Genomic DNA, 12,158 nt, shown 5'->3' on the forward strand with positions numbered 1-12,158 from the left:
ACAAATTAGTGTTTTCAAATTATGTTTTAAATTGCCCAAATTAAACAAAAATGTTAAGATTTGGAGTTTTATTAATAACGTTATTTGGATTTATAAGAATTGGAAATTGTTATTATTCTGATTATAGACGAAGACCTCCTCATATTTGTGTTCCAATACAAGAACGATCATGTTCAGGTATAAATATTAGTTTTTAATTTATCTATTTGTTGGCGAAATCATTTTTTAATCAATATTATCGTGTTTCAACGCCTATAATAATTTTGTTCAGCTACGACTGTTTTTTAAACTAAAAAAAAAAATTAATTTTAAAAAACTCATTTTTTTATTTTTTGGATTTTATTTTAAATTATATTTTAGCTTATTTTGTATCTAGAAAAATTAATTTTCAACATTGGAGTTTTTTACTTATTTAACTTACTTATTTTGTACAGGATCTTTGTACAACATGACTATTATGCCCAATATATTGGGTCACGAAAACCAACGAGATGCGATGGTAAGATTCCACGAGTTTCAACCTCTGCTTGATACAAATTGTTCTCCAAAACTTCAATTCTTTTTGTGTTCTTTATTATTTCCTATGTGCACACCAAAGGTAATATATAGGTTTGGAGATAATTAATTAAAATGACCAAAGTTCTTTAAATTGTATTTTATTTTTATGAATTTGAAGTTAAATTTTTTAATTTTAACTGCTAAAAAAAAACTTCTTTTTAAATTTAAAGTATGTAAAAAAATAAATAATTTTTGTGTCTTATTTTTAAAAGTGTTAAAGCACTGAAAAAATAAACTTCGATTTAAAAATAAATCGATTAAATTTAATTGAAATAATTCTAATTTTTGTCTTTGAATAAAATACTAACATGCTTAAATATAACAAATCCTACTATGACGTCATACAGGTCGATGTTCCCGTTCCTGGATGCAGACAAATGTGCGAAGAAGTCAGAGACAAGTGTGAACCCTTTATGGCCCCATTCGGGTTCAGCTGGAGTATCAACTGTGGGAAATTACCCTACCTTAACGAAGAGGGAAGACTCTGCATGCAACCTCCGGCTAAGGAGGAGGATTACGGAGAAGCCGCAGAAGTGGAGACAGTCGAGTATCCTGTGCATTATGACGTATACGATGACGTATATGGTAAGATAAAAAAAATTAATTTTTATTTTAAAGAAGATGTTAGATATCTTTTGGAATTTTTGTGATTTAAAAAAAACATTTATTTTATTCAATAACAAACTATAGCAGGTACTTACCCGAACGGTGAATCCCCAGATCCCGCACCCCCTTTAAACCCCAACTACGAAGACGAAAATGAAGATGATAGAGCAGGAAGCGAGTGGTTGGAAAATATGGGTGGTTTCGAGGCACCAGGACCCGGTTTTGGGGTCCCCGTGCCAGGATTCGGGTTCGAGGATGCAGATTATGATTGGGACCGCACGAACCCGGGCCCAGTTAATCAGGGTAAGATATTTTTTTTTTTTTAATAATTTATTATTTTTTTAGAACTTTTATGTTAATTTAATGGTGATTAAATATTTCCAATATTTTAAAGTAATTTATGTTTGTTGTAGATGCAATTTAAACAAATATTTTTTGTTTTTGTTGTTAAACTTAGATGACCTTGAAGAATTTGATTACGTAAAAACTGGTGACGTCATCGATAAGAAAGAAAACGAAAATTTTGGTAACGATGGCAACAAGTTTTACAAAAACATAAACGAGAAACCAACTTGTAAAAATTCTCAAAAATTTTTTTTTTTGGAAAGGTAAAAAAAATTTTTTTTTAGATTAAATTTGTTTTCGTGAATTTCAAAAAATGCAGTTAACTCGAGATATATTTAAAACAGAAAATTTTGCTTAAAAATAATCTTAAAAAATGTGAATAACTTAAAAAAATTAAATCTATTCGAAGAGAATGTTTTTTCCAAAACAAGAAAAAATTTAAAATAATTTAATAAATATAAAAAAAATTCACAGGGCAAAAGAATGTGTACCACGATGTGATATTGGAACTGATGTTTTATTTAGTTCATCTCATAAACGTATAGCTTATTGGATGTTAGTTGTATGTTCTGTAGTCTGTTTTATTTCAACGAGTATTACAATTTGTACATTTGCTGTCGATACCACAAGATTCAGGTAAAATAAATAAATTTAGGTATAATATTAGTATTTAAACTAAAATCTATAACACAACTGCATATTTGTTTGTTTTAATAAAATTATAAGTTTTTTATTTTAAGTTTTTTATATAGACCAACATTAAAAAAAAAACTTGATTAATTAAATAAAATATTTAATTCGTATCTTACTTAGAATATGTGAATTTTTGAAAATATTCTTAGATTTTTTATATGTTATTATTTTTTTAAATTTAAATTAAAATATATATTTTTACAGATATCCAGTGCGGCCTATTATATTTATGTCGATATGTTATTGTTTTTATTCCGTTGCCTTTTTGGTACGTGCCGGAATGGGACCGAACGGGACCCTCTCTTGTATAAAGGATCAGGATGTTTATCATTTAGTTAAAGGAGGATTTGAAGGAACGATTTGTACAGCAGTTTTCTGCGTTCTTTATTACTTTGGCATGGCAGCTTCAGCTTGGTAAGTTAAAAAATAACTGAAAATTAGTTTAAAATTTCACTTTTACTTAAACTGGTTAAAATGGTATTTTTTAACATAACACTGGTTTAAATGGTGTATTTGTAGCTAAATTTTGGTTAAAGTTGTGTTTTCTTTAACCAATAACTCAACCTTTTCTGATACTTTTCTTTTTTGAGTTTAAGGCCTTAAAATTTTCTAGTTTGTTTGTCGTTTAAAGATTGACAAAAACGATAAATTTTAAGCCCGTAAAATATTAAACAAACCTATAATCAATTTAAACTATTACAACACATACGCACATATTGTGAGGTCATAATTGGCCATTTATGCCATCATGGTTAGGGTTAAAATTTTAGCTTTAAATCCTTAAAAAAATTATTTTTTATTAAAATTATCGCCCCAGGACCGAATAAGTATTTATTTTTAAGTTGTTATAAAATCACTTTTCTACGTTTGCTTGATATATTAAGTTACAGCGAAATTGGATCGTTTTAATATTAACGGAAAAATTGGGTTTAAAATTTTATTTTAAATACGTTTTTATCTTTCGGCAATATTTTTGGTGGGTTTGTTAGAAAATAATATTTTATTCTTAACATTTAGAATAATTTTAAAGTCTTTTTTTTCATTAATTTAACACTTTTTTTAGAAATTAAAAAAAATATATTTAAATTATTAAACAGAAAATAAAAACTTTATTTTTTGCTTAAAATATATTTCTTGTTAAAACTGAGTTTATTTTTTTGGTAATTAAATAGTTTAAATATTTTTTGTTTTATTTTTACACCTGCACTTATAATTAGGGGGCGTATAATCTGCTATTATTCGATTTTAAAATTTTATTTTTGTTGCGTCACAAAGCTTTCTTGTTACGTCATAATGCGCGACAAATGACCTGCTAATTACTTAAATCTTTAACTTTTGTTTACAAATATTTTCGCAAGAAATAACAAAAGATTATTTTTTAAAAAATTGGTTTTTAAATTGTTTGTTTGTATTTAATTTTTTTAATACTTTATAAGAATCGTTTTTCTTAACATTTTTATTTATTTATTTTTTTGCGAAATTACCTAAAAAATTTATTTTCAAAAAATTATATAAAAATTTTTTTATCTATTTTGAAGCAAAATTGATAAAATTTTAAAGAAAATTTATGTTTTCACATATAATTAAAATATTTAAATTATGATTTTTATGTGTGTGGTCTATACAAAAATTGATAAAATTCTTATTTTTAATACACACTTTTAATGCTTTGACTTAAACACTGAGAAAGTCTAATGTTTAAAAACGTGTGCCTTTAATTTATGTGACAAACAAAATTAGGAAAAATAAATTTGATATCACATCAAACGCACCGACAAAACTTTGCTATGGGCCTACCACACTTGTCTAAAATAGGCGTGTTTCTATTATACGTACCCTAAAAAGGAATCTACGTTTGGAAACTACTCGATATTTTTTAGGGGTTTATTCGGGTTGATTTTGTAGCCCTTTGGTTGGTAAAGGGTTAATCGGATTGCTGTAGTTGATTCAATTTATTTTTTTTTACAAACCTAAACTATTGTGTTACCTTTGGAACAGATTGAAACGTTGTTTTTGTAATGAAAAGGTATCAAAAGAAATGTATCACGGGCTAAAAGGTACTTGTTCTACATTTGTTAGGTTTTGATCGCGTTCGTATTGTGCGCAAGTCGATCTCAGTTTCGCTTCGTTGAAAATAACAAGAAATAAAATCTGAACATTTTTCCGAAAATTTTTTTTTCCCAGAGGTTTCAAAGTTCTTGAAAAAAATTTGGGTTTCGAAATCAACAAATTAAAATTTTTTTTTTGAAAAAATTTAAAAATTTTTTTTTTGAAAGATTTAAAATTAATTCCTATAGTTATATTTCTTAAAAGAGATTGGTGATTTATATTTTATTTTAAAATAGTTTGAGTTTTAAATACTAGATACTTTTATTGACAGGATGTTACCACGTGTTTTGGAGGTAAATGTTTTACACAATCTTGTAAGATAAGAAATGTAAAAAAGTATTTTTAGAAAACAAACTTATATATATATTACCAGACATCAATTTTATAGCTTAACTAACAAAATAATATATTTTTATTTAAGCTTAAAATTTGAAAACGGCGATGAAAATTTAAAATAATTTTACCAAAAAATGAATTTAAAAATTTTGTCGCAAAAAATTACGTTGAAAAAAATTTTTTTTCGTTGAGTTTTTTCTCCTAAACCAAACTAACTAAAAGTAGACAATTGCCGTGACCGACATGCAAATATCATTTGTTTGACATTCAATCTTGATTCATCCTGTTTTCATTTTTCCGATAAATTTAACTATTTGTATCCGTTCTCATGACTTTATATGGTTTATAAATTTGAATGATTTCTCAAGTGACTCATAAAATGGTGCCTTTGAATTTTGTTTTAAGTTTGTGAATAATTTATTTAATTGTATTATGTTTTTTAATCAGTTATAGAGTAACTACTGTTATTTAAAATAACAATACTTGTATTTTTTTAACATTTTGAAATATATGTTTTTAAAGTTCAAAATTTGTTTTAACAGGTGGGTTGTTCTCAGTTTAACTTGGTTGCTCTCTGCCGGCCTCAAGTGGTCAGATGAGGCGATTGGGAGTTACGGGTTTTATTACCACTTGGTGTCATGGTGTTTACCCGCATTTCAAACTATTTCTGCTTTATTGTTGGCAAAAGTCGATGGAGACGAATTGTCAGGTAAAAATTATTTTAATTTAATTTAACATTTTTTGGTTTATTTTTTTACACTACATTTTTTTAGGGGCGTTATTTGGTTTCTGAAATTCAAAGGTTAAATAATTATTATACCTTTTTTTAAACAAGATGGATTTTTAAAATACTTTTAACAGTTAAAATTTTATATTTTCACGATTCTCAAAACATTTCCCTTCAAACGCTTGAAATTTTCAAGAGGCAGTTGTTATTATTAAAAGTCGCTTATTTCCCTTTTCGAGCAAATTATTGAATTAATAAGAGAGCCACTCGTGATAAATGTTGTGATATTTCGCGTCTTGACATACTTTAATAATTACTCGTTGACATAGTAAAGAATAAAAAAGCTTTTGTGATTTTTTGACGATGTGATTTTAGGTACAAAAGGGTTAAATGAATTACGGTATAGTGTGTTTAAAGAGTTACGGTTTAAATTATTTACCAACATAACTAAATTTAACAACCGAAGTATAACAAATGGTCACATATAAGTGTAACATTTAAAAAACTTTCACCAAATTCTATAATTTTATTATCTGGTTTAAAATATTTAAATTTTTTTTTAAAAATCAAATTATTTTTTAGGTATGTGCTACGTTGGGAACTTGGACCCCGATTCGTTGATGTATTTTGTGATTATCCCAATGACATTCTATCTTCTAGTCGGCAGTGTTATTCTTTTATTTGGATTCAGCTACTTGTTTAAAATTCGACGAGTTATTCGCCACCAAAGCAAAAACGAGGCCGGAAGTTTCGAAAAATTGATTTTGAGAATCGGGGTTTTCACTGTTTTGTACACAGTGCCTGCTATATGCTTGCTTGCTATCAATTTTTATCAGTATAAAAACTACAAATTCTGGATAAAAAGAGCTGAAAATTTACGATGCTTGGTGTCCCATAATACCCCGTTTTATTACAACCAGTACCCAACCTGGAACGGGGCACAGAATGGGGTTCAAAACCCCCCAAATCATATTTCTTCAACAGCATGGAATCATTTTCAATTACAAAACAATTTGGAGACTAAAATCGAACCTGGATCGGGTCCGAGGCTGAATTGTTTACTTCCGGACTCAGTGCCGTCGTTCCCGGTGTTTTTAATTAAAATTTTTATGAGTCTTGTGGTGGGAATTACCTGCGGAATGTGGGTTTGGAGTAGGAAGACTTTAAAATCCTGGAAACAACTTTGTAATTCCTACAGGTAGGTTAACTTCTAATTTTTTTAAAACTAATTCTTACTTTTTGTGTAACACATGAAGTGGTAACATCAAGCTTTATATTTATAGTAAATATGTGCATTTATTAAAGCTAAAAATTAATTATTTTTTAATTTTTTATAACAATTTGAAAATTTTTCGTTTTTAGATGTGAAGGTGTTTGTGGTGTGACGTCATCGAATATTTCTGACAACGTTGACACGCTACAGGTTTCGTCGATCGAATCTCACATCCACGAGGAAACATTAAAATTAACAAAAACTGACGATAATTCTCGCCACTTGGTGTCGAGCGTTAACCACGATAAACGAGCACGCTTAAACGAATACGTCACGGTGCCTCAAAGCAGACTTTTGTTGAAAAATGAAATTTCTACGCATTGTGATCATAGAAATTCACAACTCTTTAGCCCCAGCTCGCGGAACTCCAAATATCAATCTCAGCGTAACTCTAGAGTCGATTCTGCGCCTTATCATGTATAAACATTTTTAAACCCTCTCTTCGTTAAAATATCTTTTTTTATTTAAAACTGACTGCTGGCAGTTTTGTTTAATTTTTTCTTTTTTTGTATTCGGGTCTCATGATTTTTTCCCAAAAATTTACAAGTCAATTTGCAAGAATTTTAAATGTTTTATTTTAAAATATCGTACTTTTTTATATTTTTTCATTATTTTAAAGTTTCATTTATCTTTTTACTCTGCATGTCGTTATTATGTATTTTTTTGATATTTTTATTATTTTGAATATTCTTGCCAACTTAATAAATACAATTAGACTTAAACACTGACCATTTGAAATAATTTTAAATGGTTTATAAATATAGTAAATTAATAAGTAGCTTAATATATGTTCAGCAATTTTGTAATTTGCGATCTAAATTTTCAGGTATTGATACTTTCAAATAGATTATATTTATTTTAATATTTTGTTATTCAATAATAAAAAAATGTTAAAATAAATTAATACTGAATTAAATTCCTGGTGATATAAAACTTAAGTTAAGAAACGGATTTCTTCTGTAATTGCACAAGCAGATTACTAAGGTCACGTGATATTTTTGGCCAATGATATTGCATATAAATTTTTTTAAAAAAATAAAAAATTTTAAAACAAAAAATAATTGCTTCGTGAGAACTGCACAGGTCCAATTAACGTGTTCACAAAATATTTTTTGAAAATATTAATATTCATAAAAGTTATGACACTTTTATTGAAATTTTATGAAATCTCAAAACCTAAAATTTTATATTTTATTAGACGCGCATTGGTGTGACTAACATTCAAGATAAAACATTTAGCAAAAATATTTATTAGAACAAAAGTTAGAGCTAATTTTTATTTTGGGTTTAATTACGTCACGTGATATTTTTGGCAAATGATATTGCATAAACATTTTTTGAAAAAAATAAAAAAATTTAAATCAAAAAATAATTGCTCTTTTAGAACTGCACAGGTCCAATTAACGTGTTGACAAAATATTTTTTGAAAATATTAATATTCCTAAAAGGTATGACACTTTTATTAAAATTTTATGAAATCTCAAAACCTAAAATTTTATATTTTATTAGACCTACATTGGCCTAACTAACATTCAAGATAAAACATTTCGCAAAAATTTTCGGTAGAACAAAAGTTAGAGCTGATTTTTGTTTTGGGTTTAATTAGGTCACGTGATATTTTTGGCCAATGATATTGCATATAAATTTTTTGAAAAAAATAAAAAATTTTAAATTAAAAAACAATTGCTTCGTGAGAACTGCACAGGTCCAATTAACGTGTTCATAAAATATTTTTCGAAAATATTAATATTCATAAAAGTTATGACACTTTTATTAAAATTTTATGAAATCTCAAAACCTAAAATTTTATATTTAGGTAGACGCGCATTGGTGTAACTAACATTCAAGATAAAACATTTCGCAAAATTTTCGGTAGAACAAAAGTTAGAGCTAATTTTTATTTTGGGTTTAATTAGGTCACGTGATAGTTTTGGCAAATGATATTGCATAATAATTTTTTGAAAAAAATAAAAAATTTTAAATTAAAAAATATTTGCTTCGTGAGAACTGCACAGGTCCAATTAACGTGTTGACAAAATATTTTTTGAAAATATTAATATTCATAAAAGTTATGACACTTTTATTAAAATTTTATGAAATCTCAACACCTAAAATTTTATATTTTATTAGACGCGCATTGGTGTAACTAACATTCTAGATAAAACATTCAGCATAAATATTTATTAAACTAAAAGTTAGAGCTAATTTTTATTTTGAGTCTAATTGATCACGTGACATTTTTGGCAAATGATATTGCATAATAATTTTTTGAAAAAAATAAAAAATTTTAAATCAAAAAATAATTGCTCTGTTAGAACTGCACAGGTCCAATTAACGTGTTGACAAAATATTTTTTGAAAATATTAATATTCATAAAAGTTATGACACTTTTATTAAAATTTTATGAAATCTCAAAACCTAAAATTTTATATTTTATTAGACGTACATTGGCCTAACTAACATTCAAGATATAACATTTCGCAATAATTTTCGGTAGAACAAAATTTAGAGCTAATTTTTATTTTGGGTTTAATTAGTTCACGTGTTATTTTTGGCCATTGATATTGCATATAAATTTTTTTAAAAAAATAAAAAATTTTAAATTAAAAAATAATTGCTTCATGAGAACTGAATAGGTCCAATTAACGTGTTCACAAAATATTTTTTGAAAATATTAATATTCATAAAAGTTATGACACTTTTATTAAAATTTTATGAAATTTCAAAACCTAAAATTTAATATTTTATTAGACGTACATTGGCCTAACTAACATTCAAGATAAAACATTTCGCAAAATTTTTCGGTAGAACAAAAGTTAGAGCTAATTTATTTTGGGTTTAATTAGCTCACGTGATATTTTTGGCCAATGATATTGCATATAAATTTTTTGAAAAAAATAAAAAAATTTAAATTAAAAAATAATTGCTTCGTGAAAACTGCACAGGTCCAATTAACGTGTTCATAAAATATTTTTCGAAAATATTAATATTCATAAAAGTTATGACACTTTTATTAAAATTTTATGAAATCTTAAAACCTAAAATTTTATATTTTATTAGACGCGCATTGGTGTAACTAACATTCAAGATAAAACATTTTGCAAAAATTTTCGGTAGAACAAAAGTTAGAGCTAATTTTTATTTTGGGTTTAATTAGGTCACGTGATATTTTTGGCAAATGATATTGCATAAAATTTTTTTGAAAAAAATAAAAAATTTTAAATCAAAAAATAATTGCTCCTTTAGAACTGCACATGTCCAATTAACGTGTTGACAAAATATTTTTTGAAAATATTAATATTCATAAAAGTTATGACACTTTTATTAAAATTTTATGAAATCTCAAAACCTAAAATTTTATATTTTATTAGAAGCGCATTGGTATAACTAACATTCAAGATAAAACATTTCCCAAAAATTTTTGGTAGAACAAAAGTTGGAGCTAATTTTTATTTTGAGTTTAATTAGGTCACGTGATATTTTTGGCCAATGATATTGCATATAAATTTTTTGAAAAAAATAAAAAATTTTAAATTAAAAAATAATTGCTTCGTGATAACTGCACAGGTCCAATTAACGTGTTCACAAAATATTTTTCGAAAATATTAATATTCATAAAAGTTATGACACTTTTATTAAAATTTTATGAAATCTCAAAACCTAAAATTTTATATTTTATTAGACGCGCATTGGTGTAACTAACATTCAAGATAAAACATTTTGCAAAAATATTTATTAAAACAAAAGTTAGAGCTAATTTTTATTTTGGGTTTGATTAGGGTAGTATTCTTAATCAACGTCTTCTCGGTCCAGTAATCACATGTGTTACTTGTTTACATTTTTAGACCACCAAGCAAAAAGCCTAAAGTCAAAACTGATTAGCTTTTAAAATACTGAATGTACATATAATTAGCGTTTTGTATCATTAACAATACAATTCTGAATGTAAATTAAATATTATATTAACTTAAAGGTTTTGAAAACTGCTGCCATTTAGTAGTTAGGTTAAAAATAATTAATTAAAAATAATTAAATTTAAAAATAACTTTGTCATTCGAACCTAAGTACAATAATGTGCATAAACTAATATATTTTTGATAATTATTAATATCCAGGAAATTTTTTTCAAAACAAAAAAAGTTACTTCATTAAAACCGGATTGCCAAAACTAACATTGAAGATAAAAAATTCATAAAAATATTTAATAAAACAAAAGTTAAAAATATTTTTGTATGTTGTATTTAGATGAATGCCGTGGCATCTTGCCGATGTTATAAATCTTGATTTCTTTATCTCCAAATAAAACGTTGACTTAGAAACTTTATTTATTTTAGTTCTTTATTAAAACATATTTCATTTTTTTTGTTTTTTTTGTACGTACCTTTTAACAAATACGTAAAATTAAAACTGTAAATGTTTAGGAACAAAGTTATTTTAACTTTACAGGTTATAAGGCACTGGTGAAAATCATTTTAATTAATAGTAATATTGACAATAACAATATGTTTAAAAATCTATGATTTCGAACCATAATAAAAAATAAATACATTGACAAAAACACATGTTTTATTAAAGAGCAAAAATAAATAAAGTTTCTGAGTTGACGTTTTATTTGCAGCAAAAATATTTAAAGAAATCAAGATCCATGAGATCGGCAAGATCACGACATCATTTATCTAAATACACAACACAAATATATTTGTAACTTTTGTTCTTTTAAATATTTTTATAAATTTTTTTATTTTGAATGTTAATTAGGGCAATACTTTAAAAAAAATACTTAATTGTGTATTTTAAAAAACGCTACAACTTTAGTAAAAACGTCATAACTTGCTTGTATATTGAAACTTTTGAAAAATAGTTTATCGCTCATTTAGAGTAAAAAAATTTTGTTTAAATTAGTATGGCCGATGACGTAACATAAAGTCGTTGGTAAGCGTTGATAAGGCAATTTAAATTCAAATTCTTTCAAAATCGAAATTTGCGTTATTTTTATTTGGTGAAATGTTTAAATTGTTAAGTTATTATAATTAAACCAACCCACTTTAAAGTGTATGTTATGACATTCATTTTATGTTCCCAAATTTTAATTCATTTATATCTTGAATTAATTTATTAGGGACTTCATTTACGGGTAATTTTTTTTTTATTTTCAATAAGCTTAAATTTTTTTAAATATAAAGTTACAATATTTTTAAATTTTACATTTTTCATTTTTTTTTTTTTTTATAAAATATTGTAACTTTATATTTAAAAAAAAATTGAAGCTTGTTAAAAGATGCACCGCGTCATGCGTTTCACCCGAACTAAAATTTTTGGGAATTTTTAGACATTACCAACAACGAAAAACAAAATTTTAATCAATAGACCACGTGTAATTGAATGGGGTTTTTTGTTATAAACACAATGGGTTTAATAGACGGTAATTTTCTACTAACATGTTGACGCATAATCTTCTTTACACGTAAATTCCCTAAAGTTTTAACAATTACAAGGAAATAAAAGACAAAA

General features: G+C 25.8%; 1 protein-coding gene across 2 annotated transcripts; it reads left to right on the forward strand.

Annotated features, from left to right (window-relative positions):
• On the forward strand, window positions 1-7,363 carry LOC145755092 (frizzled-10-like). 2 transcript variants are annotated; one of them, XM_082571298.1, is made up of 10 exons: window positions 1-177; window positions 435-598; window positions 906-1,143; window positions 1,249-1,467; window positions 1,622-1,772; window positions 1,984-2,145; window positions 2,407-2,616; window positions 5,190-5,356; window positions 5,957-6,572; window positions 6,737-7,363. In XM_082571298.1, exons 1-10 carry the CDS (start codon window positions 51-53, stop codon window positions 7,068-7,070), a joined length of 2,388 nt encoding a protein of 795 aa, XP_082427424.1. In that variant the 5' UTR covers window positions 1-50; the 3' UTR covers window positions 7,071-7,363. The 2 variants fall into 2 exon arrangements, with proteins under 2 accessions (XP_082427424.1, XP_082427434.1); XM_082571308.1 differs by having other exon boundaries at window positions 1,252-1,467.
• Window positions 7,364-12,158: the final 4,795 nt, after the last annotated feature.

The sequence above is a fragment of the Corella eumyota genome, chromosome 1 (assembly GCF_963082875.1).
Source record: "Corella eumyota chromosome 1, kaCorEumy4.1, whole genome shotgun sequence".
Classification (NCBI taxonomy): Eukaryota; Metazoa; Chordata; class Ascidiacea; order Phlebobranchia; family Corellidae; genus Corella; species Corella eumyota.